This window comes from Pleuronectes platessa, chromosome 22 (genome assembly GCF_947347685.1).
Source record: "Pleuronectes platessa chromosome 22, fPlePla1.1, whole genome shotgun sequence".
NCBI classification, from domain to species: Eukaryota; Metazoa; Chordata; class Actinopteri; order Pleuronectiformes; family Pleuronectidae; genus Pleuronectes; species Pleuronectes platessa.
The window spans coordinates 3355116-3382753 of record NC_070647.1 but is presented as its reverse complement, the minus strand read 5'-3'; the positions used below and the strand labels follow the sequence as shown (position 1 = coordinate 3382753).

The 27638-nt window shown below is 41.5% G+C and overlaps 1 protein-coding gene and 1 pseudogene across 1 annotated transcript in view; one reads left to right on the top strand and one right to left on the bottom strand.

The window, feature by feature from the left end:
* The first annotated feature begins 191 nt into the window (after nt 1-191).
* The window catches only part of large1 (LARGE xylosyl- and glucuronyltransferase 1), a 63519-nt gene continuing 36072 nt past the window's right edge, over nt 192-27638 (top strand). The window contains exons 1-5 of the mRNA XM_053415438.1: nt 192-336; nt 3596-3897; nt 8176-8258; nt 15162-15285; nt 15525-15696. Coding sequence (XP_053271413.1) covers nt 192-336; nt 3596-3897; nt 8176-8258; nt 15162-15285; nt 15525-15696 — 826 coding nt within the window. The remainder of the gene's footprint in view (nt 337-3595; nt 3898-8175; nt 8259-15161; nt 15286-15524; nt 15697-27638) is intronic.
* LOC128428627 (tubulin beta chain-like) lies at nt 24129-26356 on the bottom strand (annotated as a pseudogene).

Below are 27638 nucleotides of genomic sequence, written 5' to 3'. Positions count from 1 at the left end.
TTAAAAAAGCCAAACTACAAAGTGTTACATGTTGGTGCCATATATATATATATATATATATGTTTATTTATTTTTTTGCCAGAGTTGACTACGGTCACTAGACCCTCATCCCTTAACTAAGGTGCAGTCGGAAGAGATCAGTTTTTAGCCTGCGGTGGAAGAAGTTTAGACTTTCTGCTGTCCTGATGTCCATGGGGACCTTGTTCCACCATTTCGGAGCCAGGACAGCAAACAGTCGTGATTTTGTTGAGTGGCTAGGTGTCCCTCGCACTGACGGAGCAGCATGGTTCCTTTGTGGCCTGGGTGGGGTCTTCCACAGAGTTGTCGATGGTGATGGTAAGGTCATGGGTGGGAGAGCCGTTCCCTGGAAGGAAAAGGAACTAGCTCGGTCTTGTCAGGATGATTTTCAGGAGATGTCAGTCAGACAAACAGCTGCATGTGCTGCTACCTGTGTTTCAGACGGGGGATTTGTGTTGGGATCAACTTAGCTTTACTCTTTAGAGGTATTGCTTGCTAATTTCAATTTCCTAATGCCTTTTGGCCCAAGGGCTGGACATATATCATGTCGCCTATCGTGTATCTCTCTCTGATGTATTAATGCTCTCTCTAAAATATAGACCCTATGTCTCGGTTTCCTCTACGCTAGATAAGCAGGGGGGCAGGTAGTTCAAGCCTTTTGGTGTGCCGGCTGTGACTGGTCTTTCAGTGACCTCTTTAATATCTTGTCCACTCCACAGTGTTGTGCAGCTGTGTGAGCAGTGGTCCGTAGAGGTTCATGTGATGTCTTCACACTGTCTGATCGGTCTCCGAAACACCAGTGAACTCAGATAACCCTTGTGCCGAGTGAGAAGCTCTGAACTGTCTGGTTGTGTCTACTGCAAATTGTGTGTGAGGTGTCATTTTCAAAGGCACTTTTTGTTGTAGAATCATGAATCTTCCTTTACCTGCTTACCGCTGCTGTAGCTTTTTTTCGGCTTCTGTTCAAAATACTTATGATGCTCTTGTTTCATCTTATTCACACAGTCTGGCTTCAAACTTGTTCAGGCAGCTTCTAACCATATGGAGCCTGTGTTTCATTTAACAAACCGGGTCAAGACTGAGGAAGCTGTGGCCTTAAGAGTCTTTTACAACTTGGTTCATGCCACTAGCTTAAATCAGAGTTTGCTGCAGTGATTGCAGGCCTGTGTTTGTAATGTATTTTCAAGTACTATAGTGCAGTGGCCATTCTAAACCTGCCTGTTTGGAATGGGCTGTTTGTTTGGCCTGTGGAAATACAAATGGAGCTTTCTTTCTGTAACTGTCAAAGTGACCTGCAGCATAATTGAGCTGTGGCAAGTAAAGACCGGCTCCTTGGGGTCCGTAGAACCCTGAGGCTGCACCACCCCTGCTGCACAAAGTAGGGAAGTTGTTTGAGTCCACAACACACTGTTGGAGTTTCAGGGCTAAATAGAGTAGCATATTAATGACCTACCCTCTTTTCATATTTGGATGAACTATCCTTTTAACAATGCATATGTCAACTTTGAAGCTGATAAACAAGCCACAGACAAAGATTTCTGGAATTGTTAAATATATGGTTTGATTTAAGCTTGAGTTCTTTAAATATCGGGGAATCATCCAATAACGGAGAGCGGGGTAATGTGGGACATTTTTTACATTTGCTCCCCCACAGGCGAGCTAAAATGATATATCAGTAAAATTTACAAATTTCCCATTAATTCAGGATGTTTTCTAGCAAAGGAAATGATAAGAATGTCTTCAGGACAAAGGGCAGTGAAAATATGGTTGTTTTAAAAAAAGTGGTCTCGTGTCCCACTTTACCACAGCTACGGGGTAAAGTGGTCCACTTACTTTCTTACTTTCCACTTAAAATCTTTTGAGGGTTGTCTTTTAAATATTTGTATCCCTTCCAGCTTTCTTAAGGACTTCTTTCCTTGCATGACCTCAGCGGCTGCACTCTCCATCTCTGCGAGGGGTGTTTGGCCACAGGTTGTCTTCCTGGTGTAGTTTCTTGGCATGATGGCTTTTCTACAATGTTTATGACATTAAAAATAAAACATATATAATGTAATATTTCACTAAAATATGTTTAAGACTAAACTTAACTTGTTCTTCATGTTAAGTTTAGTCTTAACACAGCATCTCTTCACAGCATTTGTCCCACTTTACCCCACAGCCACCATTTAAAAAAAAAAAAAAAATCTCTTAGCAATTCAGTCTAATCTTCAGCTAGCATCAATCAAATGTGTTGGAAGTTCACCAACATGTATGATATAATTTTTCTGCCTGATTCAATTTGTTTTGACACAACAGTTGATTAAGTTCAAAGCAAGAAAATTTACTTTTACATGCAAAAAACACATTTTTGTGAAAAAACCTACTTTCCACAGCACCAGCACCAACTTCTCCTTCATGGCAAGGGGGGAATGGGAGGGGCTTGAATACATAACGGTCAAATGACCACAAATGTGTTCCATTGCCTAGATACAGGGGGTGTCTCACATTACCCGATGTCCCACATTACCCCGCTCTCCCCTACATTGTCTCCTAGAAAACATAAATTTACCTAAATTTTGTTTAAATTTGTATCCAACACACTTAAATAGGAACTGTAGCTTTCTAACCCTATGATACGTCTTATTTTGCAAGGGCTTCTTAATCCAAATGCAGAGAGAGTTCCGGTGTCAAAAACTATTAGACACGCAAACCAGACATCTGTGTTTACTGCTTCTTTCAACTGATAGAAGGTTTGCATTAAGATGAGAAGCTGCCGCTGGAGCGTGTTGTGTGTTTTTTGTTTAGGGAGTGATACAATGCGTGTCAATTTGAGTTGTTTTGTTAACTCTGGCTGGGAATGCCGCTTTTTCATTTAAATAGCGAATGTACAAATCAGAGCGTGTAAGTGTGGGGTGTGTGGCCCGTTGTCGCCAGCTGCCACCCACACGAAAATAAACACAGCATCTAAGAATGCTTGGTCAAGTACATATAGACTTTTTATTTGAATATAAATTTGTCTAAGATGACTCCGCAACTTCTTCACTTATTCCATTTGTAAAAATTCCTGGAGCCCTTAATCCCTGAACAGCGAGCAACTACAGGAGGCAGCCGAGTTATTATATCTTTTGCCAGTTTGGTTTATGACCTATTTTCCTCTCTACCTCACCATCCACCGTCCCCTCACTTTGCCCTCTGTGCTGACTGACTGAAGTCTCTGATCTGACAGGTGGCTTATACCCCTGGACAGAACAAAGGTAAACCCTGAGAGATGTATCGAACCTTGAGCCTATGTAAAGGCCTCGGGCAAGGATTTTTGGTCCCAACCCCCATAAAGCAAAATGTGATAGGAAATTAGGTTTTGGATTAGAAAGAGAGGACAATAATGATTAAATCCAAGATTTTAACATTTAAAAGGCTGAAATGTTCTCTGAAGGTCTCGGAGGCCCTGAGGGTTCCCCACTGATTGCCTTCTCCTTCCATGCAGCAGCATTGTGTCAATATATCAATTTCAGTGCAAACATATTTTCATAATGTTATGCCTTAATGATTTGGTTTCAATCCCCATGCTTAATCAATTTCTCCCTGACCTGTCCCACAGTGAAGCCCCTCCCTCTTTCCCCACTGGAAGTCCAGTCATCGACGGCGGTGGGCGGAGTGGGCGAGCGGCAGGCCCTGGAGCTGCGGGTGCGGGCGGTAGAGGAGGAGAACCGGGCTCTGCGCCGGGAGCTCAGCCAGCCGCCGAGGAGCCCGCCAGCGCGCCTCCCAAACGGCAGTCACCGTGGCAACCAGAGCCGAGCCCACTCGGAGGAGGGCACCGGCGACAACGAGGGCCAGAAAGCAGCAGCGGCGGCGGGAAACAGTTCCGACTGCGTGCAGCAGCCGGTTGTGGATAAGTGCGAGGTGAGACAACAGTTTAAAAAACAACTGCTATAACTACAAGCTGTTCCATTGTCAGCAGACCACTCAAAGCTTTCCCGCGTGGGAATGCATTATGACCTCAGAGCTAGTTTCCAGGAACCAGAGGGCCATTAGCACATTGTGGGAACCTGTTAGAGGCTGGAATTGGCTTCGTATTAGCCTAATCCTCCAGCAGTGTTTATTTGCTGATGGGATGTGGTTCCCTGGCTGTGGGCTGTATGATGTGAGAGCTGTATTACAGCCATGCACTGATAGTACCTCCCTGCATCACAGCACCTCAGCTTTCAGCTCATTGGGAGATTGTCTAGATGAGTGCAGCAGTCACACGCAGTCACAGCTAAGGAGTCAGGGTAGTGGTTTAGTGCTTTGAAACAGGGTCATGGTCTTTACATACAAAACTTATTTTGTTAATTTAGTGTTCATGATGTCTTTTTTCCTTCTTTTTTTTAATTTTTTTATATCCAGGCTGTTATTTTTAGTTAAGCAGATTCTGTGAATTTGTTAATCTGTTCTTAGAGATCCGATCACATGTAGGCAGTGCAATGCTTTTCTATTAACATCTGGCATAAGATGCATCCTGAATGTGTCTCCTGTGCCCCCCCCGAGATCGGATCTCTCTTCCTACTAATTACACAATCGTCTGTTTTTCTCTCTGTATGTGAAGGCATATGTTGCAAAGTGTTCCACTAATCGGCTTCACACTTGGCAAGTGTATTATTATAATAATAATATAATCTGGTGCTAGTTGGATATGTGATGCATTCAATGTCGACACAACTGTAATAAACAGGCAACCAGCTCTCTCTAGCACTAAATGGGGGTGGGGCAGTGTGCTAACCCAGTTAAACACGTCTTCTTTGACCTCCTCAGATAAATTGTAAATCGCTGCCAGGTCATTTTGATAATTAGATATCTTTACCCCATATTGGACATTACATTACTTTACATTATTTTATTTGGCTGACCCTTTTATCCAAAGCGACTTACAATAAGTGTATTTAACCAGGAGGCTACAAACCCAGAACAACAAGAAACACACACACACACACAAACACACACACAGAGACAGAATGACAGACTGACCCGCAACAGGTGTTGATCTCCGTCATGGCAAATGGCGACAACATTCACAGAAGCACTTCCAGTTTGGCAATGTTTCTTCAAAGTAAAAGCACAACGATTATCTTGTTACTGCAATGCTTTATTCCAAGCTGAATTACAGAGCTTTTATTTAGAAAAATTGTGAGCTTGGGTTTTAAAGATTGCTTAACAGACATCTAAAAAAAAAAAAAACGCACATTAACAGTGCTTCTATGGACGGCCCTTTGTCTATGAGAATGGCACAGCCGTCTGGGGGCCGTCAGTATCTTGCCCAAGGACACCTCGTTATGGGGAAGACTAGGATCAAACCACTGACCTTCTGGATAAAAGATGAACGTCTCTCTCCCCTGACCCCCAACCGCCCCAGCGAGTGCTTAGTACTCTCCACTAATGATCAGATCACTCAGGACAGATGTTAATACCAGGTCTGAACAAAGTCTGTATGTCGGTCATGCGATCGCTTGGTGACTTGTTCAGGGCGTTTCCTCCCCTTCACCCAATGTCAGCTCGGATTGGTTCCAGGTCCTCTGCGCCCCCTCAAAGGATTAGCGATATAGCCATTGGATCAATACATCAATGAATGTATCAATAGTAAGTTATTTAGCCTCATCATCTCTGGTCAGAATGCAATAAAGAAATGTGTATATTTTGAAATTGACATATTGAAGAAGCTTGACAGAGATACTGAAAGGGATAGTTAGAAATTACACCACAAACTTACCCTTGTTATTTATTTTGCCTATTGCACACAGTATATGTCAGTACTGTAGTATCCTCAGCTGGCTAATTTCTGCCCTGCAGTTTTATTAGGCGGGCTCTGGTAAGTACTACAGGTTAATGATGACAGTCTGTTTCCCCTGGTGTCAACAAGTCCCATGTTTAGAGCCAAACCAATAATGAATATTCTAGTAACGATTAGTGTTTGTATCAAAGCCTGAGCTATCTCATTCGTCTGAGCCACGGAGACCATAGTTAAAACTATTAAAAAACACATCCGTGAGACACAGTGTAGCACAGTGTAACAAGTCCCCTCATCACCATGAACACTCATTTATTTTGACTCAGTCCTTCATACATTGTCCTGCTGTCAGAAGTACTTATGCCAATGAAAATAGTCATCAATAAATGCCCTCTTTACTGCTTTTTGAGTAACAATTGCGAAAAACTCACATTAACCAGCTGGGTCAGTGTGTTTGTTTTCAGTGGGAACTGATGGGTTTGGAGATGAGTTACTTTCCTCGCATCTAACAAATGTTTTGCTTTCTTAAATGTAATTTATTCAAGGTTGCAGCCGGTTGCAGCAATAGTACAGATTTTTTCATGGAACGATGGTAAAATAAGCACTTCAATGTTTTGTTTTTCTCTTGGATAGTGATTTTGTGTACTGTTACACCCCTAATGCACACTCTTTTATGAAAAACGTGTACCCAACTGGTGATCATCAAACCATCTTTTTGTCTGTCAAACCATTCGCAGGAGTATTTCTTTCCCCCCATATACATCAGCAGCTGATTGGGCTTTGGTGTCCACTTGTCCAAACTTTTTAGAAGTTGGACCAGTCATCTCTTTGCAAGATGTTACTTTGATGAATTGATGCAAATCAAATGTGCAGTGTGATGAACCCCGCTGAGCTGAATCACACAGAAAATGATGCCCCTCATCTCATCATCAGTGTAGCTATTTGACATCAGTTTAAACAATCTTGTCACACATTAAACAGCCTGACTTTGCAGTGTGATGTAGCACCAATTCTTGTTCTCCCTGAAGCTGACTCAACCTATTACCATATTTTTGATAAAATGTGATAATTTAAACGATTGTAAGACACTGTCTGAAATCCTGACAGAATGCTCTTCTTCCATTTGGTAAAAAACATCCCTTATGTTTTACAGAATATGATACTAGTATGTCCAACCAAACTGCCAGTGGGTCACATTGCATAGTTGGCTCAATGGGCACGAGGTTTTGACATGAAAGATGTTAAAATAAGGGCTGTGCAGTTTTGAATAAGCAGAATACTCCTGTATTAAAGAAATAGAGGGGCAGACTATTTATCAAGATGGAAGACATGATTGCTCACCAAAACTAAAGCCAAAGCATTTTGATCGCCAGTTGGTGGCTATCTGCAGTACAGATCATAACCCTACATACTGGCAGGTTGCTAATGCGCAGAGTCTGGCTGCATATGAGCAACATGGCAGCTTTGGTAGCCTGGATATTTTAGAAGAGTAGAAGCAAGTGGGGCGTACGCAACAATCTGCACCAGGAGAAAGTTACAGATGCACAAACAAGAGAAACATTGATTTAATAGATGTCTCTAAATGCATGTCAAACTGCTAAAGCTGCACCCTGTGCTTTGGAAGAATGACGTGACTTCCTAACAGATTTCATATCTCTTCATAGCTCCGAATGCAACTAGAATAACAGCAGCAGCCTCAGAGCTACCTCAACCCCCAGCATCCACTCTCTCATGGCAGGTGTGTGTGATTTGAGTGTAGCACTGAAAAAGCCTATGCCCTCATGGTTGTTGTTTTTATATCACCACCCTCGGCTTTCCTCCTCCTTCCGCTGTCACTCACACTCAGCCTTCAGTCACTGTTCAAGCAGCCAGCTCACTGCAGGGGAAGCAGAACTCCTTCAGGGTCACAGGAGGAGACATCTAGGGAGGGCATGTGTGACTGTTGCTCCTATCCAGCAGTGTTTGAACGTGACCCCTGCTCATTTGAAGGGTTAGCCCCTGCCGCCCCTGATCCCTGGGGGAAAGAAAATGAACATGGAGTTGTGATATGTCAAGCTGGGAGTGTGGCTATGACCAAGGGCTGTGGAAGGGCAGCTCAGTATAAGTTGTATCTGTCTGTCTGTCTGTCTAGCATATCCTGAGAACCGTTCATTTTATCGGCTTCTCACTCTGCATGTGTTTTGTTAAGGCCCCAAGGAGGTGCTGTGTTGACTAAATTGCTATTTGGACCTGCGACCCCTAACACAAAACTGTTGCTCACTGGAATGGATATCTTTTTGTTTTTGCCTTTGATTATACTTTTACTCAGCAAATTCAAAACATGTTCCTTCCCTGTGTCATGCAGAATAAATGTGTCTCTTTCTAACCTTTTCTTTTTTCTAGTGTATTTATTCTAATCCTTTACTTGTTTCCCTCCACAGACCATCCACGTGGCCATCGTATGCGCAGGTTACAATGCGAGTCGAGACGTGGTGACACTGGTCAAATCCGTCCTTTTCCACAGGTAAAGCAATGCTCCTTTTTCTCTTCTTACACCAGCACTTTCCCATATACTACATATAGAGGCAGTATCCCTCAGGATATGACCACACACACAACCTTTCTCACATGTTATGTTAAAGTTGTGTGAGTATTAACACTTACTATTTACTATTAGTAGCTTAATATTTACTTGACTAATAGTTGTTTGATAACACAAATTAGTTAGAAAAACTCTTTGGCAACATATAAATATATTTGCTAGGGGATAGACACACACCACTAAATGTTTGAGACCCATGATAATGCACCGCATCACTTTAGAGCCGGATAAGTAAGTAATATTACTTAGTACCGTCAGGTGATTAAGTTTCAGAGCTGACCAGCCTCAAGGTCAGGAAAAAAAAGGTCTGAAAAACAAATTTGCCAAGATATCTCTGCAAATATAGAGAGAATCAAAATATTATATTGATCAGAAAATGATTCCCCATCAAATAAAGTCACATGAAGAGTGAGGAAGTCCCACTGAACTCTACAAAAGGCATGTGTTCTTAAAACATGCATTATTTAATGAATCTCTGCATCCTATACCACTATAAACACAACCAGTGTTTCTATGAAAATTATTTATGATCCTAGGATATTGTACATGTAGACATGATCTACACTCTGATTATCCAAACATTCATCAGCATCTGCATGGTATAAATAACTCACATGATGACATTGTTATGAAATAAATAAAGTATTAGCATTACCGATTTATTGAGCCTGCTCAGGGAATGCATCGCCCCTCCGATGCTTTCCGTTGCAGAAGTTTGAAAGTACACAAATATTCTCTTGCAGAAATATCTGACAGAATCAGAGGGCAATTATTTTTACCCTGAAACGTCATCTCGTTACCTCCAGCTCTTTGTCATAAAGAAAGAAACGTGTGTCAAGTCAGTCAACCTGTTTAGTGTGATAAAGGATGTGCTGGACCTGACGGATGTTAAAGGCTAGTCTCCACTCACATAATTTGACTCCGTCGCATTTCACTGTTAAACAGCGTGAAACATCACTTGATGTGCGGCATGTGCCATTAGTCACATGTAAACATGAATAATGAAAGGTTTATTACGCATTGGAGATATGAGGATCCATTAGCAATCAGTCAGTGTGCATTCAGCATCGCAGCTTCATACAGCACTTGTTAATTAGCTTCAGAGTTGCAGGTGAATTAATCATAAGTGCAATTATAATTAGATTTCATCCTGACAGAATTCAAGCTTTAACTCCCGCTGGCAGAGACACTTTCACTGTGTTGGTTATTTTTTTCATTTTAATGGCCACGGGAACTTCAGCAGCACTGAACCTGTGTCTGGTTAAGATTTCTGCCTTCTACCTGAAAGAGCTGCGGGCGCTCTAAAGGAAATCAGAGAGTCTAACTACTGTTGTGTTTATCACAATCGGAAAGATTGATCCCTGCAGGAACATTGCTTTGTTAAAACTCTACAACGTGTAATTAGGAAAGAGGAAATAAATAGGAAGCAACCGTAAAGACCATTATGAAATAGTAATGATAATAAATACACAGTCATTATCTGAACATTCTAATTTGGATTATGCTTCAGTGTCTTAATTATTTCATGAAATAATCAAACTCACCTGAGAGTCAACTTTGCTAATAAGTGAACATTTAACTCTTGGGCAGACGCCTTGTCTCTAAAGTCGAAGTCAGGAGGAAATCAGGTGTGGATTGTTTTTTCCTTATTATTTCTGAGGAGCTGCCGGCCGGCTTATGAGCGGCTGGCTGACCGACTTGACTATCGCCGGCACAGTGACTGCCCCGAACATATTGTATGTAGGAACACTGTTGTTATTGAAGCGACACACACAATGCTTCTCTCTCTGTTTGCTTTCCTGAGTTGTTGGTTTATGAAGATCTGCGGTAAAAACCAGGAACTGTTTATTTTTGTTGTATCTGTTTGTCGTCGTTGAACTGGATTGAACCGAACTATGTTTGGTTTGTGGGGGACACTGAAACTTATTTTGTAAATATACGAATTGAACTCCGGACGTTGAGACTGGGGCCGACGCACACACACCCTCACCTCTTTCCTATTCTTTGGTTAGTAGATTTATGTGAGGTCAAGTTCAACATGCTCTTTAGATTTCTTCTCTTTACTCTTCCAAATGTTGGTGTTTTTTCATAAAACCCTGAATTTTCTTTACTCCAGCTTTTTAAAACCCTATATTATCCTGTGTCACCATGAGCCAGATGATGATGTTTCTAAGACTTGACAGATTAAAAAAAAATATATATATATATATATTTTACACTGTGCTATTGTTACCTTTAATAGAGTAAATTATCTTGGTACTTGGTTGTTGGCTACAACCAGCAGGGATTTGTTATATTCTTCATATGAAATGTGGGTGAATGAGCTTCGGTAGCTTCAGCACCATGGACAGCGTCTGATGGCTTTAACAATGCAGAGCACAGTTCGGCCGTGGAATGGAGGAAGGGTGAAAGGATAACAACAAGGTTGTGTATTTTGTCTGCATGTTGGTCATTTTACTATCAGAAACTCCCCTCATCCCCCCTCAAATCACCTATCAGATGACAGGGCTAGAGTTAAGCTTTGAGAACACTTACCGTGTTCTCAAAGCATCATCTTCAGCGCTGCTGGCAACCGCTGACAAGTCTTGTCAAATATGATAAATTATTTGATAAACACCATCACTGCTAAAATATGTTTTATTAATGAAATATAGAATATGCTATAAATTACCTTCCCTCAGTAATGGAGAGCCCTGGAGAGTTGCTCATTGTGTGACTGATGCTGTTCCATTTGAAAGATGGCCTCTTTCCGCTGTATTCAGTCAGACCGTGGGGCTTCTCATAATTTGCTCTGTCCAACGCCGACTATAAGTCTTGTCGGGAGAATCCAATACTGTCCTCAGCAGAAAATCGACAGGAGCAGTCATCTTTTTAAAAGTTTTAAATGAGCTATGTAACCTTTACTGGTGGAACTATTGATAAATCCTATTTGTCAGAAGCAACAGCTGAAGCAGTGCAGTGTTGTTACATTTCAAAAACGTTCAAAGTGAAACCACAGGTCACATCTCATCTCCCACCAAAACCAGATCAGCAACTGCCTATAAGGGTCAAAATCTGCCTATTTTGCTGATAAGATATGAAGACCTGCTCCATTCTCTAATACCCAGGCTGCTCTGACAAATATCCAATGACCTAAGTATTCAATTATATATTTGACATTTCTATTGATGGAAGGGGTATTGCAGCATAAGCCATTACATTTATACAAACTGAATATTTACGGGAGGTATAAACCGGGGCACACATGTCAGACACACTAAATACGATAGATCACTATAATCAAGGTTAGGGCTTTTTGCCCTCCACATTATATATCACACAATCAGAAACCTAACATCCACTCCGAATTTAGCTGAATATTTATAAATTAAGAATGGAAACAGGCCAGTTGTTGCGTTAAACACGAGATCCGGACATAAATTCTTAACTCAGGACATGAAGGCATAGTGAATGTTCAAGAAAGATTTAATAAATATTAAAGTATGCAACAGAAGAATCCAGATGATGATGAACAGCTTGAAGGTGAATGAGAACGAACAGGCAGGTGATGAATCCAATCCAGACGGAGCACGACACAAACCAGACTCACACAGGGAGCAGGTGAAACAGATGGAGGGTGTGAAGCTGAGACCGAAACACAGGCAGGAGTCAGGATAGCAGGCAAGCAGGAAAACCCACTGGGTGGTTTGACCATTGGACAAATCCTGGGTGCAGAGCTGGGGCTTAAATATGGTGGCAGCTGGTGGCCCTTGATTCGACAATGATAGGCAACAGTGATCGCATGAAGAGGAGGAAGGATAGAGCAGAGCGGCCAGCAACGCCCTGTATCAGCACACACACTCACAGACAGAGGGAGAGACAGACATGACACAGAGGGGGAGAGGAAAACGAGAAACAAGAGGAGAAAGAGGCAGGAGAACTGCAGAACCCAAACCTATGTCCTTTTTTTACAAAATGCATAAAGTCATTCTTCATGGAACTTAAAATCTATGGATTGTCATGATTGTCATTCTTCCTGAGCCTATTTGGTTTGCATGATCAATCGTAGAAAAACTGTTTTACACACTGGACTGAGCAATGTCATCCACAGGTGTGACCTTCTGCTGATACTAACTCATCAATTACTACAATTTACTAGAAATGCATAAAAGTACTGACCAAAACTTTCTTGACACTGCTCTTAATTTTGACATCTGCTCTCTATAATAATTGATTTTATGATGTTCTTAGAAAGGAGGACCAATGGTTCATTTTCTCAACAAAGATTTTTTTAACAAATTCAATAGAGTTTAGGTTTCTGATGTGGAAGATGAAGCCTCAGCTTATCTGAGGGTTTCTGATGTGGAACATGAAGCCCCAGCTTAGCTGAAGTACACAGGTAAAGACATACAGAAGCATATAATTAAAACAACTATGAGGAGACAGAGAGATGCATAACGACAACAAAGAGACACAAAATGATCATAAAGAGACACAAAATGGCTGCACTCACACTGTTTATCGGCACAGGATCCAGTAAAGTGCTTGTTGCCGTGCATGTGAAGATCCTTTCTATTTGTACTACTGTGTATGACAGCTTGTATGATTCTGATGCCTTCTGACTGCTCTCAGCCTCCAGTCCTTATTGAGCAAGTGCAGCTGACACATTCATTCCCTAAGTCATTCAGCACAAGATACCGGGGTCGTCCTCACATCGCCGGTTCAGTGTCGCTGTATCTTGACCTGATTTGAATGCTCTGAATACCTAGTTTACACCCCACACATCTTCTCTGTGTATGTGTGTGTGTGTGTGTGTGTGTGTGTGTGTGTGTGTGTGTGTGTGTGTGTGCGCGCATGCGTGTGCGTGTGTGTGTGAGTGTGAGAAATATATGGATAGATATAGAAAGAGTGTACAGTCTTCTCTGGATGAGGCTTTTGGCCATCCTCTCTGCATCCAGCCCAAGTCTGTAAAGCCAAATTACTTGCTTTATCTGTAGCTTCCAGTCACATCACATTTCCCTCATGAGTAAATAAAACTGTTGATGAAGATTAAGATAGACATGCACATGATGTACTCAGGATGTTTTGCTTCCTAAAAGTCAAAGAAAAAAACTCTGCATGGCAAGAGTAGATCAGAATGTGTTTCAGAGCACAGAGCTCTTTTCTGGTAATACCAGAAGCTTAAGCCATAAAATATAAAAGGTCTGAAGCTATAAAATAATTTTGCTGAGCTAAAACACAGTAAAAAAAAGCTGTGAAACTAGTTGATATTTTAACTGTAAATGTTTTATTTCTTTTTTTAAAGCTCAGCAATTTCCTTATAAAACATTTAAACAAGAAGTGTTTGAGAATATTATGACTTTGTGATTCATCCACGTTTGTGCTCTAAAAGTATTTTGGGTGTAAAGATGATGTGTGTGTGAATCAAAACACACTACAGTGTGTGTGCTCACAGTGATGAAGGACCATGTCACCCAGCGTGACTCACTGATGGGATTTTAATAGGTTTTTGTAAACAATGGAGCTTTGCTCAAGTAGGATAGATGCATATGAATTTTCGCAATCATCAAACTATGATTTGACTCTTCATGTTGCGCGGTTGTGAACATTGTCATCCTGGGAGAGAGGACGACATGTTCCATCGTAGAATAAAGATGATCACTCCAGCAAACTTTGCATTGATACACAGGCATACTGAGGTATGTGGAGCTGAACCATACAAGCAAACTGGCCCCTGCAGAATAACAGAGCTGTCACACACCCCCTCTCTGCAGGGGTCAGGCTTTCAGGCCTATATTGTTCTCTGGCATATACCACGCAAGCACTCGCCCACCTGTGGAGAACATGGTGAAGGATGAGTCATCTTGATGTATCACTTTTTTACATCTGTGCAGACCAGTGCCTATGGAGGGTTTATGCACTGTAGCTCTACAATGTTATCCTTCCTTTATAGATGCTTTATAGATGCTTTCGGACGCTGATGTCCAAACATTGTGCGAGAATACAGCAAGAAGATTCACAGCGAGCCAGTTTGCAGTGTTTCAAACACATGACTGATGCCCAACTAGATGAACACAAATATCTCAGGATGAAAAGGAGTTTCCAAGAAGACGTGGACGAAGACGTCAACTTGGCAAGACAACAACATTAATAATATCTTGGCAGTGAGGGCTGACATGTCGGTGATGTGTTCCAAACTGAGCTTTCCACAGTGGAATGTATTCATCACATCCTGCCTCCTACATGCTGAGCTCAGGCACCATCCCTCACCAGAATGTTCAGGATATTTTCGCATGTGTTGTGAAGGGGTCCCATTGGGTCGGTTTCCCGCTGCAGTCTTCATATGTGAAAGCCAAACTCTGGAAAATGTCCAGTACCAATTATTGAGGTTTCATGTTACCGTTGACAGACTGTTGTTGCCGACAGTCTCATCGCTTCCATATCTTTCGTCCACCAAAGTTTCCAGCAGTGTTAACTGACATCTCACATCGGTGTAAATGCAGATGTCACTTCAGTCACTGCTCCTTTTGAAACAGCCGGTTGGGTGTCTTTGTGACTGTAGCTGCTGTCGTCTATTATTCCCCAACAATGAACCCCTCGCCGAAAGTCGCTCAGATCTTTTCCACTTGCATGCTCAGCATTTTTTTACCTGCTGCAAAACGTGGTGGGAGCTTTAATGCATAATTGTATCACGAGGTGCAGCTGAATGGAAGCATCAGCATTCGGTGTCTGTCCAGTCATTTGTTCACGTTTTCCTTTAATGTTAACTGTCTGTTTGGGATGTTTCGGTAATAGAACAACAGAATGTATTTAACCTTTGGCGTGTGCATGTGTGTGTCCCTACAGGCGGAACCCTCTACATTTCCATTTCATCACAGACTCCATTGCTCAGCAGATCCTGTCCTCTCTGTTCCACACCTGGATGGTTCCCGCCGTCAGGGTTGATTTCTACGACGCAGATGAGCTGAAGGTGAGGAACACCAGCCGCTCTTCACTTTACTAACCCCCTGATCCCCCCCAGAAACACAGAGAGCTGCACTCAGCCTCACTTTCTCTCCTGTAGCGCTCGATGATGTGCTACCCGTTTTACTCCTCCGGAGAACGCTATCGGCTCCGTAAACCATCTTTAAGAATGATGTTATGTAAACTGCTGTTTTATTCACTTCATTTAACAGCAAATGATCCCGATCTTTCCTCTGTGTGTTTCAGAGTGAGGTGTCATGGATCCCGAACAAACACTACTCTGGGATCTACGGTCTGATGAAGCTTGTGCTCACCAAGACGCTGCCGTCCGACCTGCAGAGGGTCATCGTTCTGGACACAGACATTACCTTTGCCACCGATATCGCTGAACTCTGGGCTGTGTTTCACAAGTTCAAAGGTAAGACGGCTCCCATTTTCCAACTCTTGATAAATCGGCTGGACACCATGAATATTTTATCAGAATGGCGTTGTTCTGTGATTTTGTGCTGGTTATCAGTAGGTGATTTAAATCTAGACAAATTAAAGATTATGCTGTTTCCCAGAGGTGTATGTTGTGGAAAGCTTTTGCGTACAGCATTTAGATAGAGCCATTCACTCGAGTCTGGGACAGTATGTGAGAGTAATATTCCACTTATGGATCAGGCTCCTGTCTTTTTACTACTTCACTACATGAATATGCAGCGTGACAACTTCTTACCTGACTGGCTTGTCTTTCAGAAGTATGGAATTCATTCATATATACAACAAAATCAAACAAAGTGTTTGGACAGTTCAGTTTTGGTTCAGTAGTTCTGCAAATAGGAATTAAAATCAAAGGTGGCTAAAAATAGCTTATTAAAGCAATATTATTTTCTTTAATAGTAATATAACTAAGGTCTAACAACCATTTTGCCAGCACCAGTGGACTGATGGATTGGTCTGTCAGCAGCTTGCCAGAGTTTTTTCTACCTGTTTCGAGTTGTGAACAAATACCGTGTTGAGCAAGCTGTATCCAAATCAAGCTGAGCTGTGAAAACATTTAATGTCAAATTTCCGGCTGGCATAAGTAGCTGTCATTTGGCTGAGAGTTGAAAAAGTACAATCAAATAAAGGGAGGAACTCAAAATCCCACAGATTCAGTTGGTTGCGACAAAACAATTGAGAGCCGAATGCAGAAACTTCGGAAAACAGCTTTCTTACCTTGACAAATTGGTCATGACTTTTACTTTTATGCTAACCTCACACCTGGGACGTTACTTAGGAATGGAAGTTTGTCAGGTGAACACAGTTTACTTATTTTAAAGGGTTCTCCCGGGCCTCAATACCGCCTAGCCACGCCATGATCACTGTTGCCCTGACTCTGGCTCCAAAATGATTTTGAAAGTGCAAAATGGTGGCACCCCTTGTATATTGTAGCTTTATGTTTGCACGACACGTAGACAGTGCATGTTGTACTCTGGTATTGTTGATAGGCATCTGCCATTATGTTTGTATATCGTATAACCCACCCAATCATTCTATCATCTAGGTCTGGGAGAGCAGCTGTATTTCTCTCTCCTCTCACGTTATCCAACAATGGCTTATGTAACAGTATGACTCACCATGTACGACTGAATCAATATGTGGTTGTGATCCGCCCGGTAGATGCTGTGTGTTATACAGGTGGTGTTTCTATGAGTCTTTGGGACTGACTCTCCATCTTTTCTTGTACCACACTGTGCAAAAATATAGGCCAGCAGCTGTTTCCTGTGTAAATCCCAACTGGCATTCAATAGCAAAGTAAACTTTAAAGAAACTGTTATGCAATACATGGTTTTAAAAAATAAATTATATTTATTAAAGGAAATGTTTCAATCCACTCAGTGCTTTTCCTGCTCGATGCAGTTGATGGGCGTAGGTGTTTAATACAAATACCAAAAACCTGCCAACTCCTCTGTTGGAGTCTGGAAAGGCTTTGCAAGTAAAAAGTGGGACACTTCCCACATAACAGTTTCATAGTTGAAGTATCTCTTGAGTGCACAGAAGATATGTCCCTAACATCCGCTGGTCTGAAGTGAGTGGGACACATGCCTGTCGTAGTGCTTCCATACAAGCCAGTAACTAGTAAGATTTACCTTTAGGCTCAGCGCACCATCAGGTTCGGCCTGTATCGTCGATCACAAGGTCAAAACACTTGATGACGCTAAGGCGCACAACTAGTTATGACCCTAACATCCCCCGGTGGTCACTTACACCTTCAAACATTACTGGTGGATGGTAACTTAATTAGTGCAGGACCTTCAAATGTATGAGGGGCATTCATCATCTGGTCATTCTCGCCATCGCTCTAAAAATGAAGAGAATCCAAGCCTTGCCTTTGAACTGAACTGAACCAAAAGTCATTGTGCTGATTATGACAATAATTTATAATGAACAGCTGCAATTAATGAATGTTCAATATCTCAAACTGACATGAGGATCCAAGGAGAGAGGATGAAACACTGACCGCTTTCACAACTCTGCACCCTTCGCCAATGTATCCAGTGGGTATGATGTCAAAGGTGTGTTTCAGACAGTTAAGATGTCTGATTAGAACATAATCGTTGAAAGTGACTCCTTGCTCCCACACCTTCCTGACCCCAGTTTCGGGAGGGCTGCACCCAACAATGTCCATGATCCTCCAAAGCCAACAATCTGTCAAGCATACCATTGTGACATTGGAATTGGCCGGTGTGTTTAACCACTTTTGGCACTATTAATGTAGATTCCCCAATGCAACCTCCAAAACGCCTTCCATTGACAATCTGAGTCATTATGTCGACATTTAAACAATATGACCTTGCACACGACATCAGTGAGGCTGATGAAAACAACCAACACAAAGGCCACAACAGACTGTGCCAATGGAAAATGGGTTTCAGATGCTGTTAAATGGTCAGAGCAGCACTTCTTTAGAACAGTCAGACCTTAATAGAATCCTGTCCTCTATCTTAAATAGAAGGCTGGCAGGAAATGTGGAGGTGTTAGAAGACCTTCCCAAGAGTATATCCCCGGGAGGTAGGGAAGAGAGGAGAGAGTAAAGATTGAGAAAGGCACATAGGCAGGATGAGGGAAGGAGGCGTAGGTGAGTCACACACCGATTTATGGATAGTGTCTTCCTATAGCGCAACATGTTCAATGGGGATTGGATCAATCTTAATTAACAGACGTCTCCAGCGTGGCACCCCTACCACCCACCCCCTTTTGCTGCTCAGTCTGGCTGAACTGTGTATCCCCATTATGTTTAAAGCATTACAACAATGCACTAGCACACTTAGAAATGTAACTTAGGCTTTCGCTAATTCTTCAAATTCCCTGCTGATGAGAAGGCTTCTAAACACTGCCATTCCCTGACCTTAGTCGTAGTTTGCCTCTTAGATTAGCCTAATGGAAGGTAGTTCTCACAACAAGTAATGTCTGACTTATTTTAACTAACTCACAACTAAAAGCCGTGTGTTCACAGTATTAATTAGTAATATTTTTCCACTGTGGTTTATTGGTCAGCCATGTTTCAGGGTGAAAAGTTTCCTAATTTACAGATTTGTGTAAACCGCTTTTCTTTTTAAACATACAATTAGACATTTATCAGAATCAGGGTTGTAACGATACTAGAATTTCAAACTCGATACCACTACGAAGGTAAATACTCGCTACTTGATTATTAACATTACAAACGGGCAGGTCTGATTACGTTTGGTGCCTTGCTCCCAAATTGACATTAGTTGTTTTATTATAAGCCTTAGCCACTAGCTTAATGATAATTTAATGGACGTTTAATGTGGCTATCTGCTAATGGCTAATAGTTAAAGGGGTAACATTATCATGTCCCGCCGGCCAGGTTAATGTTTCTTATAACTGATTAATACCTCAATGTTGTTGAAACTGTAGTTTAACTGATAATTTGAAATTCGTCATAAAGACCCGGGGTACTTTATGATGCTTTGACAAGTTCTTTGTGCCACTCGACTTTGTCGCCGCCACTTTGTAGCATTGTTTGCTTATCAACCTCCTGAGCCTTTCCCTGTCCATTTGCCTCGTATTCAAACAAGGTCCAAATGGCACATTAACTTTTTTAATTTTTGACTAAAAGTAACCTTGAAGGACGTTCAACAGCAGCATTTGCAAAGTTAAGTGTTGTGAACGTCTAGTTGTGTTCAGCAAGTAATGGGAGGGGCTGTGTGCCTTCCTGTCTGCAGCAGTGCTGTGTGAAGGTTTGTGTCAACTGGAGGAGGTGAAGACGGCACTGCTGGTATCGGTTCTGTTGCAATTGAGTATCTAATCCGGTACAAATGTTTTGTATCGATTTTTTGAAAAACCCATAAGTAAATTTGGACTTTTAGTTTGATCTGAGCCAAAATCGAACAACATTGTTCTAAATATCTTCTCCAGTGTGTCTACAGCCGCTTGTCTTGATCTTACATGTTTAGGTATTAGTGCTGCTATTGCAGTTTCCTGCTGTGAGTTTCTCTTGCTCTTCCTCACTCACTTTCTTTCATGTAACAACTCTTACTCAAAGTTTGATCTTCCTTTGTCTCCATCGTCCTACTCTCAAACTTCCTGCTCTGACTGTATTCAAACTCTGTTTAGCTTTTGGGCATATTTTCAGGTAATGTGTGTAGTCTGAAGTTTCTCCCTTGTTTGAGTGCTGCTGCGGGATCAGTGCGTTATTCTGCGACAAAACATCTTAATTTAATTCGGGCATGCTGAGATTCCACGCTTCTTATATCAGTGTATTCAACAACTTTATTGACATTACTTCATGAACGTAATATAGCCACAGACCGATGCTAAACAAAGGCTATTTGGCAGGAGTCAAGAAAAAATAATGAATTAATGTCCACTCCTCAGCCTCAGGTGTGATAATGTGAGAGATGATAACCTCTGACTCCGCTATCTTTTCAAAAATGTTGTCTGATGTCAGACGTGAATGTCCCTGATCTTTCTTAAGTGGTCACTGACTCCTGATCCACCAAGAGCAGCCATCTTTTCCCAGTGGAGCTGTCTGTGTTTTTTTTTTTTTCAGGTGTTCACTGACACTGGTGTTCGCTGTTCATTCCGATTTTTGTCCATGATCCTTGTTGTTTCATCCGGTCTAAGGTCGTCCTGTCCTTGGAGGTGTACCAGCAGAAATATGAAAGTGTTGAATGCTTTATGGTAGATGCTGGCCCCACTGCAAGTTGAAGACTGGTTCGAACATACTGGCAACAGAGCCACATGTGGGAGTCCATTTGGGAGGCTTCTAGTGCTCTCATTGAGTTTGCAGTGTTTGTAATTGAATGATAAGTTCAGCATAATATGAATTTCCACAGCACTTATTCCATCAGAGTCACTCTGCTGCCCCAACTTTCTCATTTTCATAGAGACACAATTTACATTTCTTATCAAATCCGGTTACTTCCACTCTGCAGGTTTTTTTTTGTTTCAACCTCCTTAAAATAACAATGAATTACATGCATTTTGGAGTTCTAAATTGAGGTTGAAATGTGGCCTTTTTACAATAAAATTTGAGTTTATTGGTGTTTTTTTCTCTTTTTTTTTTAAAGCAGATGCCAGCTTTCTTATTGCCAATAGAAAAACGTCATGCCTCCGCACCAGCGACAGCTGCGGCTCGAGAGAATATGTTTTCACAAGGATTTCATCATATTTGTGATCATGAGGGAGAGTGATTTGTCCAAAACCCGTGGTCATGGTTTGGTCACATCTTCAAATTATTTTCTGGACTATATTTTTTCCACACTTCAATTTGTTATTAACAGGTAAAGCACTGAATATTCAGCCTCTTTTCTTCCCTCACCACAGATTGTATGATCCTGCCAGTGGGCTCCATGGCCACAAATCACTGGTCCCTGCCTGGAATTTATTAAGAGTTATCCCTCGAGTTGTAATCAGTAGATATTCTGGGGTTAGGTGTGGAGCCCTGGGGAAATTAGTGCTCCACTCAAGACCCCATGTTTAATGTTTGCCTCATTCCCATACCATGGTCTACAGGGAGTAGAAACCATGACCCTTGCCACTTTGACAAATTTGAGGCCTGTGAGGGTGTGTACTAAGGGGGAGGGCAGGTAGGTTGAGGTCAGGTTTAGAGAGTCTGTTGTAATGCATTTGAACTCATTCATTCTTAAACATCTCTCAGGGACTGTGTATGGAGTCCTGGTCCATTTTTTCTTTACCTGGCATTTTCCTCGTTAAACCATTTACAGACACAGAGCACTTTCTTTGATTCTAGGGAGAGATCACTCTGCACTGGGAATTGTCAAAGACATTCTGTCAACAGTACTAACCCGGCAAATATCCAGCTGTTGTGGGCAGACCTTTTCCCTGTGTGTCAACATTTATGAGATTTCATAATTGTTTATGCATTTATTGTTGCTGTTCAATGATGTGTAGTGTTTACTCAGCATTGCTGTTATAATTTTTATTGGATTTAATTAGTAAAGGTGATTCTACAGTGATGTGGAACTTAAAGGATAATAAAACTAACAAATGTGACCCAAGGTTTACCATTAATTACCTCGCCTCTGGTGACCCACCATCGACTCATATGTCCGGTTTCATAAAAATCTTTGTTTATCACTCTTAAGCTCTGTTTTGTATCGTTGCTTAATTCATGTTTTTTACCATCCTCTGCATGCTGGCATAATGCAGTAGATTTAGCTTTTCCTGTGGTTGTGACCGCAGCAAGCAAACAGTTCCCACCAGAGATCAGTTGTGCATAATAGCTTCGAACTCTGCCAACACACAGTCACACAAACACCAGAATACTCAAAATCACCTCAGTGGTACAGTACTTGTTTCAAGGACCGTGTTTTGCCATGAAGACACAGTCACACAGGTGGAAACAAAACATGCAGCGCTGTCACAGCGGGTAAAGACACAACAGGAAGTTAGTTATTGTAATTTGTCTGCTCACTAACACAGTCAGCAGTTGGAGCAGCAGCATGAAGGCAATTAAAGTTGCATCTTTTTTTTATTTTACAGCTGAACAAACAATTTATACTTGATCTTGTATATATATATGTACACATCTTCTGTTGCAAGACAAATTAACAAGTAATAACATTGTTATTTAATTGTTGCCCATAAGCCCTACATGATAGTCAGCATGCAGACATTCCCAAGTTGGTGTACTGCGGATATAACATTGTTGTTTTTTTTCAATAATCCTGACATTGTCTGACTAAATCACCATAAATCTGGGTTAATGATTGAAGCTCTGCAGTGTATTTAGCTATACTGGCAAGTAAACTCCCACAGAGAGAGCTAGAGGCAACTTAAGGTTGACTCCTTAACTTTACTGGCAGAGTGGCACTCCAACCCTGGCTGGGCTCATAATATTGACATTGTATGTGCCAAATTGAAAGCACATTTAGGATACACTTGAATTTGATCTCAATGTGATTTACGCTATAGATGTCACCATTTTTTTCAGATGAGTGTGTGTGAGGTGTTGGTGCCAGGTTAGAGAAAGTACTTAGTTAAAATTGCAAAGAAAGACTGTGAAGCGCGTCGCTTCAGCGTCCGGTGTGAACCCGGCGCTTAACATACGTCACATACTAAGCTGCTCTGATTGGTTGTAGGTCTATCCATTGAGACAAGAGGCATTTTTTTTTCTGGTTCAGTTGAAACACGCCCCATAATCACAGCCCAATGGAGCGGTATCAGTCTCACATTCTGACTAGAATTGTGAGTATGACAACGTCAGGCTAGGGGAACTGGGCTTTTATTGAGCTGATGATAGTGGCTTAAAGTTGTGTCCGGGGGCAGGAAACATGTGGTTCCAGGCTTTGGCTACACATGTAGGCACAAATATTGTTCACCAATAATAGGTCATGGCTGAAAACAGCTGAGTTGCTGTCTCCCTATACCAAATAGCCACACTGTAGAAAGTGAGGTGCAATGCTTGCTGTCATAGCCCCATTCTGATTTCATCACACTGCATCTGCAATCTCTTATCAAGATGTCAAACTTGGGTGTGTGTTTGTATTCTAGACATATTGCTAAATATGTACAGTACTGTGGATGATCCACCAAGCTCTGTTTTGATGGCCTTGCACAAGGGCACCTCAGCTGTAGTAGCATGAATGAGGGCCAGCTACTGCTCTTTAACTTTATATAAATCTGAAGCTAAAGTCAAATGAAAAATCTCAGCTATCACCATGACAACTAAGCAAATTCCCTCCACTAGTGATGATTGTGAGATTCCGCTGTTTGTCTGCTGCAAGAGGGAATAAGCAGGGACTGTACGTCACTTTTCAATTGGAGTAAAAAATACTACTATTCATTTGCGATTTGTGCCTAAATAAATGCAATATATTCTAAACAATGTCTTTGATGAAATGTGTCTTAGAATTCCAAGAGTGCGGAGAGATTTATGTCACACTCACGTGAAGGGGCCGTTTGGACCAAACGAATGAATACAATTTAACATAAACCCAGGTTTTGCAACTGGAAAAAGACTAGAAACAAACAGAGGGTGATCATTCACATTACTGCACAACACCACCGAGCAGACAGAGAAGTCAGTAGGTGTCTGCATGAATGGACCGAGTTGTTCTACATCGACTCAAACTGATACAGGACATGGTGAACAGGTAAAGAGTCTGTGGAGTATAACATAAGAGTAGAATTTACTGACACTTGTGTATAACAGAGGTGAACTTAACACTTTTTATTAGTCCAAAGAAGCACAAATGAGGCAGAGTGTTAAAACTTTAAGAGTAAATTTTGAATAAATTGTCGGATTGTTTTATCGTTGTCTCCAAACCCTAAACTTTTGCATAGTAAGAAGCAGGTCATGGCTGTTGTTTAGACCACATCCTCGTCACCTTCCTCCTAACCCTCGCCGTCTTCCTCAGCAGTGGCGTCCTGGTACTGCTGGTACTCAGACACCAGGTCGTTCATGTTGCTCTCAGCCTCTGTGAACTCCATCTCGTCCATACCTTCGCCCGTGTACCTGAAACAATCGACATAAAGTAAATACTTTCTGATGGGCATTAAGTTAGTGTATGAATTCTGGGTAAGAACAGGTAAGAACAAGAAAACAAACTTCTCCTCAATGTCCTGGCATCAGTCTTATTTCACTCACCAGTGGAGGAAGGCCTTGCGACGGAACATGGCGGTGAACTGCTCTGACATGCGTTTGAACAGCTCCTGAATGGCTGTGCTGTTGCCAATGAAAGTGGAGGACATCTTGAGGCCGCGGGGAGGGATGTCACAGACGGCCGTCTTGACGTTGTTTGAGATCCACTCCACAAAGTAGCTGCTGTTCTTGTTCTGCACATTCAATAACTGCTCGTCCACCTCTTTCATGGACATGTGGCCCCGAAAGATGGCGGCGACCATAAGGTAGCGACCACGGCGTGGGTCACAGGCAGCCATCATGTTTTTGGCGTCAAACATCTGCTGGGTGAGTTCAGGAACTGTCAGTGCCCTGGAAAGAGACAAGTCAGATTCAAAATACTTTTAAATACTATTTCCTTGTCTTATACGGAACCTGCCTCCCTACCTGTACTGCTGGCTGCCCCGACTGGTCAGGGGGGCAAAGCCTGGCATGAAGAAGTGCAGCCTGGGGAAGGGCACCATGTTGACGGCCAGTTTCCTCAGATCAGCATTGAGCTGGCCGGGAAAGCGCAGGCAGGTGGTCACCCCGCTCATGGTGGCTGAGACAAGGTGGTTGAGATCACCATAGGTGGGTGTAGTGAGTTTCAGTGTACGGAAGCAGATGTCATACAGGGCCTCATTATCAATGCAGTAGGTCTCATCTGTGTTCTCCACCAGCTGGTGGACAGACAGGGTGGCATTGTAGGGCTCCACCACTGTGTCTGACACCTGGAGAGGGAAAGTGAAGGGAAAGAGGGGACAAAGGAAAGAAGCAAGAACACCATTAAAGCACAGAGGAAACAGGTAGAGCAACAAACATCTGATAACATTTTAATGAGTGAAGTGTACCTTTGGTGAGGGGACCACGCTGAAAGTGTTCATGATGCGGTCAGGATACTCCTCACGGATTTTTGCTGATAAGCAGCGTGCCCATGCCAGAGCCGGTGCCTCCACCAAGGGAGTGTGTGAGCTGGAAGCCCTGGAGGCAGTCACAGCACTCTGCTTCTTTCCTCACCACATCCATGACAGAGTCCACCAGCTCGGCTCCCTCAGTGTAGTGGCCTTTAGCCCAGTTATTACCTGCTCCACTCTGGCCTGTGGTACAAGCAAATACAGAACTGTATCACAGCTGCATAGAAAAACATTCCCGATCTATTTACAATGACTTCATAGTATTTGGAAGTAAAACTAATTTTACTTACAATGAGCAATGCATACTTACTCTTGCAGAATTGTGGAAAGCACTTAAATTTTAGTTTTAAAGATCAAATTAAGCCAATTTTTTCAGGCTGTATTTTAAGACATGTTCAATTTTACATTTAAATTCTCACCAAAGACAAAATTGTCTGGCCTAAAGATCTGGCCAAAAGCACCAGACCTCACAGAGTCCATTGTTCCTGGCTCCAAATCCACAAGCACTGCACGAGGAACATACTTCCCACCTGGTGATGACGGGTACAAGAATATGAATACACAGACAATTTACACAATGCTGAAATAGAAAATAATACACAACTAGAGATCGCTCCCTTTTCACAAGACAAAGGAGCACAGAGTGACTTGCAATGTTTTCAACAGTGGTTTATAAGTAAACTTTAATCCCTCAGAATTAGATGATGGCGCTAACCTGTCGCCTCATTGTAGTAGACGTTGATTCGCTCCAACTGCCGCTCATTGTCTCCATGGTACGTCCCAGACGGGTCGATGCCATGTTCGTCGCTTATCACCTCCCAGAACTAGAGGAGAAGAAATGTTAGGGGTTAAATTAGCTGGCTAACTAGCACGACTTGTCCTAGAAGGTCAAACTTAACACAAGCTTTGTCACCAGGTAAGTTAATACAGCAGCCTGAATCTGATCTGAATTTAACATTTGCTCTGTTACACTTTTAAAACGTGTTTCAAACCTTGGCTCCGATCTGGTTGCCACACTGGCCAGCCTGTAGATGCAGTATCTCCCTCATTGTGGTCTAGATTAAATGCTTGCGGAGTGACAGAAAGATTGAGTTACTATCATTCAAATCAAACAGGGAATGTGATTAGTCACTTTGAAACACATGGGTCAAAAATGACACATACTGTATGGGTCATACACAATAGAACAGCTGCCATTCATTTCACACAGCTGCTTTTGCACATCTGATGCATGTAAGTGTTATGTTATTATCCAATACTAGTGAGAAAGAAATATGTACAATACTAACTAGCTCTTGACATTACATATTTGTAGCTAGCGTAACCTAAAATAAAACTTTATATACTCAAAAGGCAATTCTTTGTCTTGATAGTCTGAAATCTCTGATGCTGATGAACAGGACTATTTTCCAGAGGATCAAGCCGGAGTTTTAGCTGTGTCTTAGAATCCAGCTCTCCTAAATGAAAAAGGCTCTTTGGATGACATAGATAGATAGATAGATTACTTTATTCATCCCCGAGGGGAAATTAAGTCGTCATAGCAGCCGGTACATTTGAATACAATAAAATACAATACAATAGAATAAAATATAAAATATAAAATATTGCAGTAGAAAGAATAAAAACAGAAACACAAGATAAAATAGGTAGATAAGGTGCAGTGGCAGATGATGGTAATAGTACTGATGATATGATGGTAATGTTATTGTTAGACAGTATATAAAAAATAGTACAGTATATATCGTATATAATATATATTTATATATGATAGTAATTATACCAATATAATAGCAGTATATACTAATAATAGCAGAATATAATATAATAATAATAACATGTACACATGTATAAATAAAATATGTGTATATAGACTTATATATACAAAGAATATACAAAGAGTATGATATAATATATGATATATAGTACGGGTATAAATATTTTTTGGCGATAAAATAGATAATATAATATACTGTGAGTGTAAGAATATGTAGACAGAGTGTGCAAAAGACAATATTATTGTATAAAATGATGAATTGAGACAGATATATTTAGTGCAGTTCTGTGATGGTGGCTCTGACAGAGGTAGATGCGTTGTCATCAAAGGAGCCTTCTTCATTAATCTTTTTATATATATTCTACAGATCTCAGAAAGATTTTAGATTCCTATTTAAACTAAGTTTTCTGGCAATATAAGCTTGACATATATTAAATACTTAATAATTATATTTTATATACATGGATCATGCGGACACAAAAATCATGAAATGCGCTCATACAGTTTTTAACTGTATTAAACAATCATTAAAAATACAGTCAGAGTTTTTAATTGAA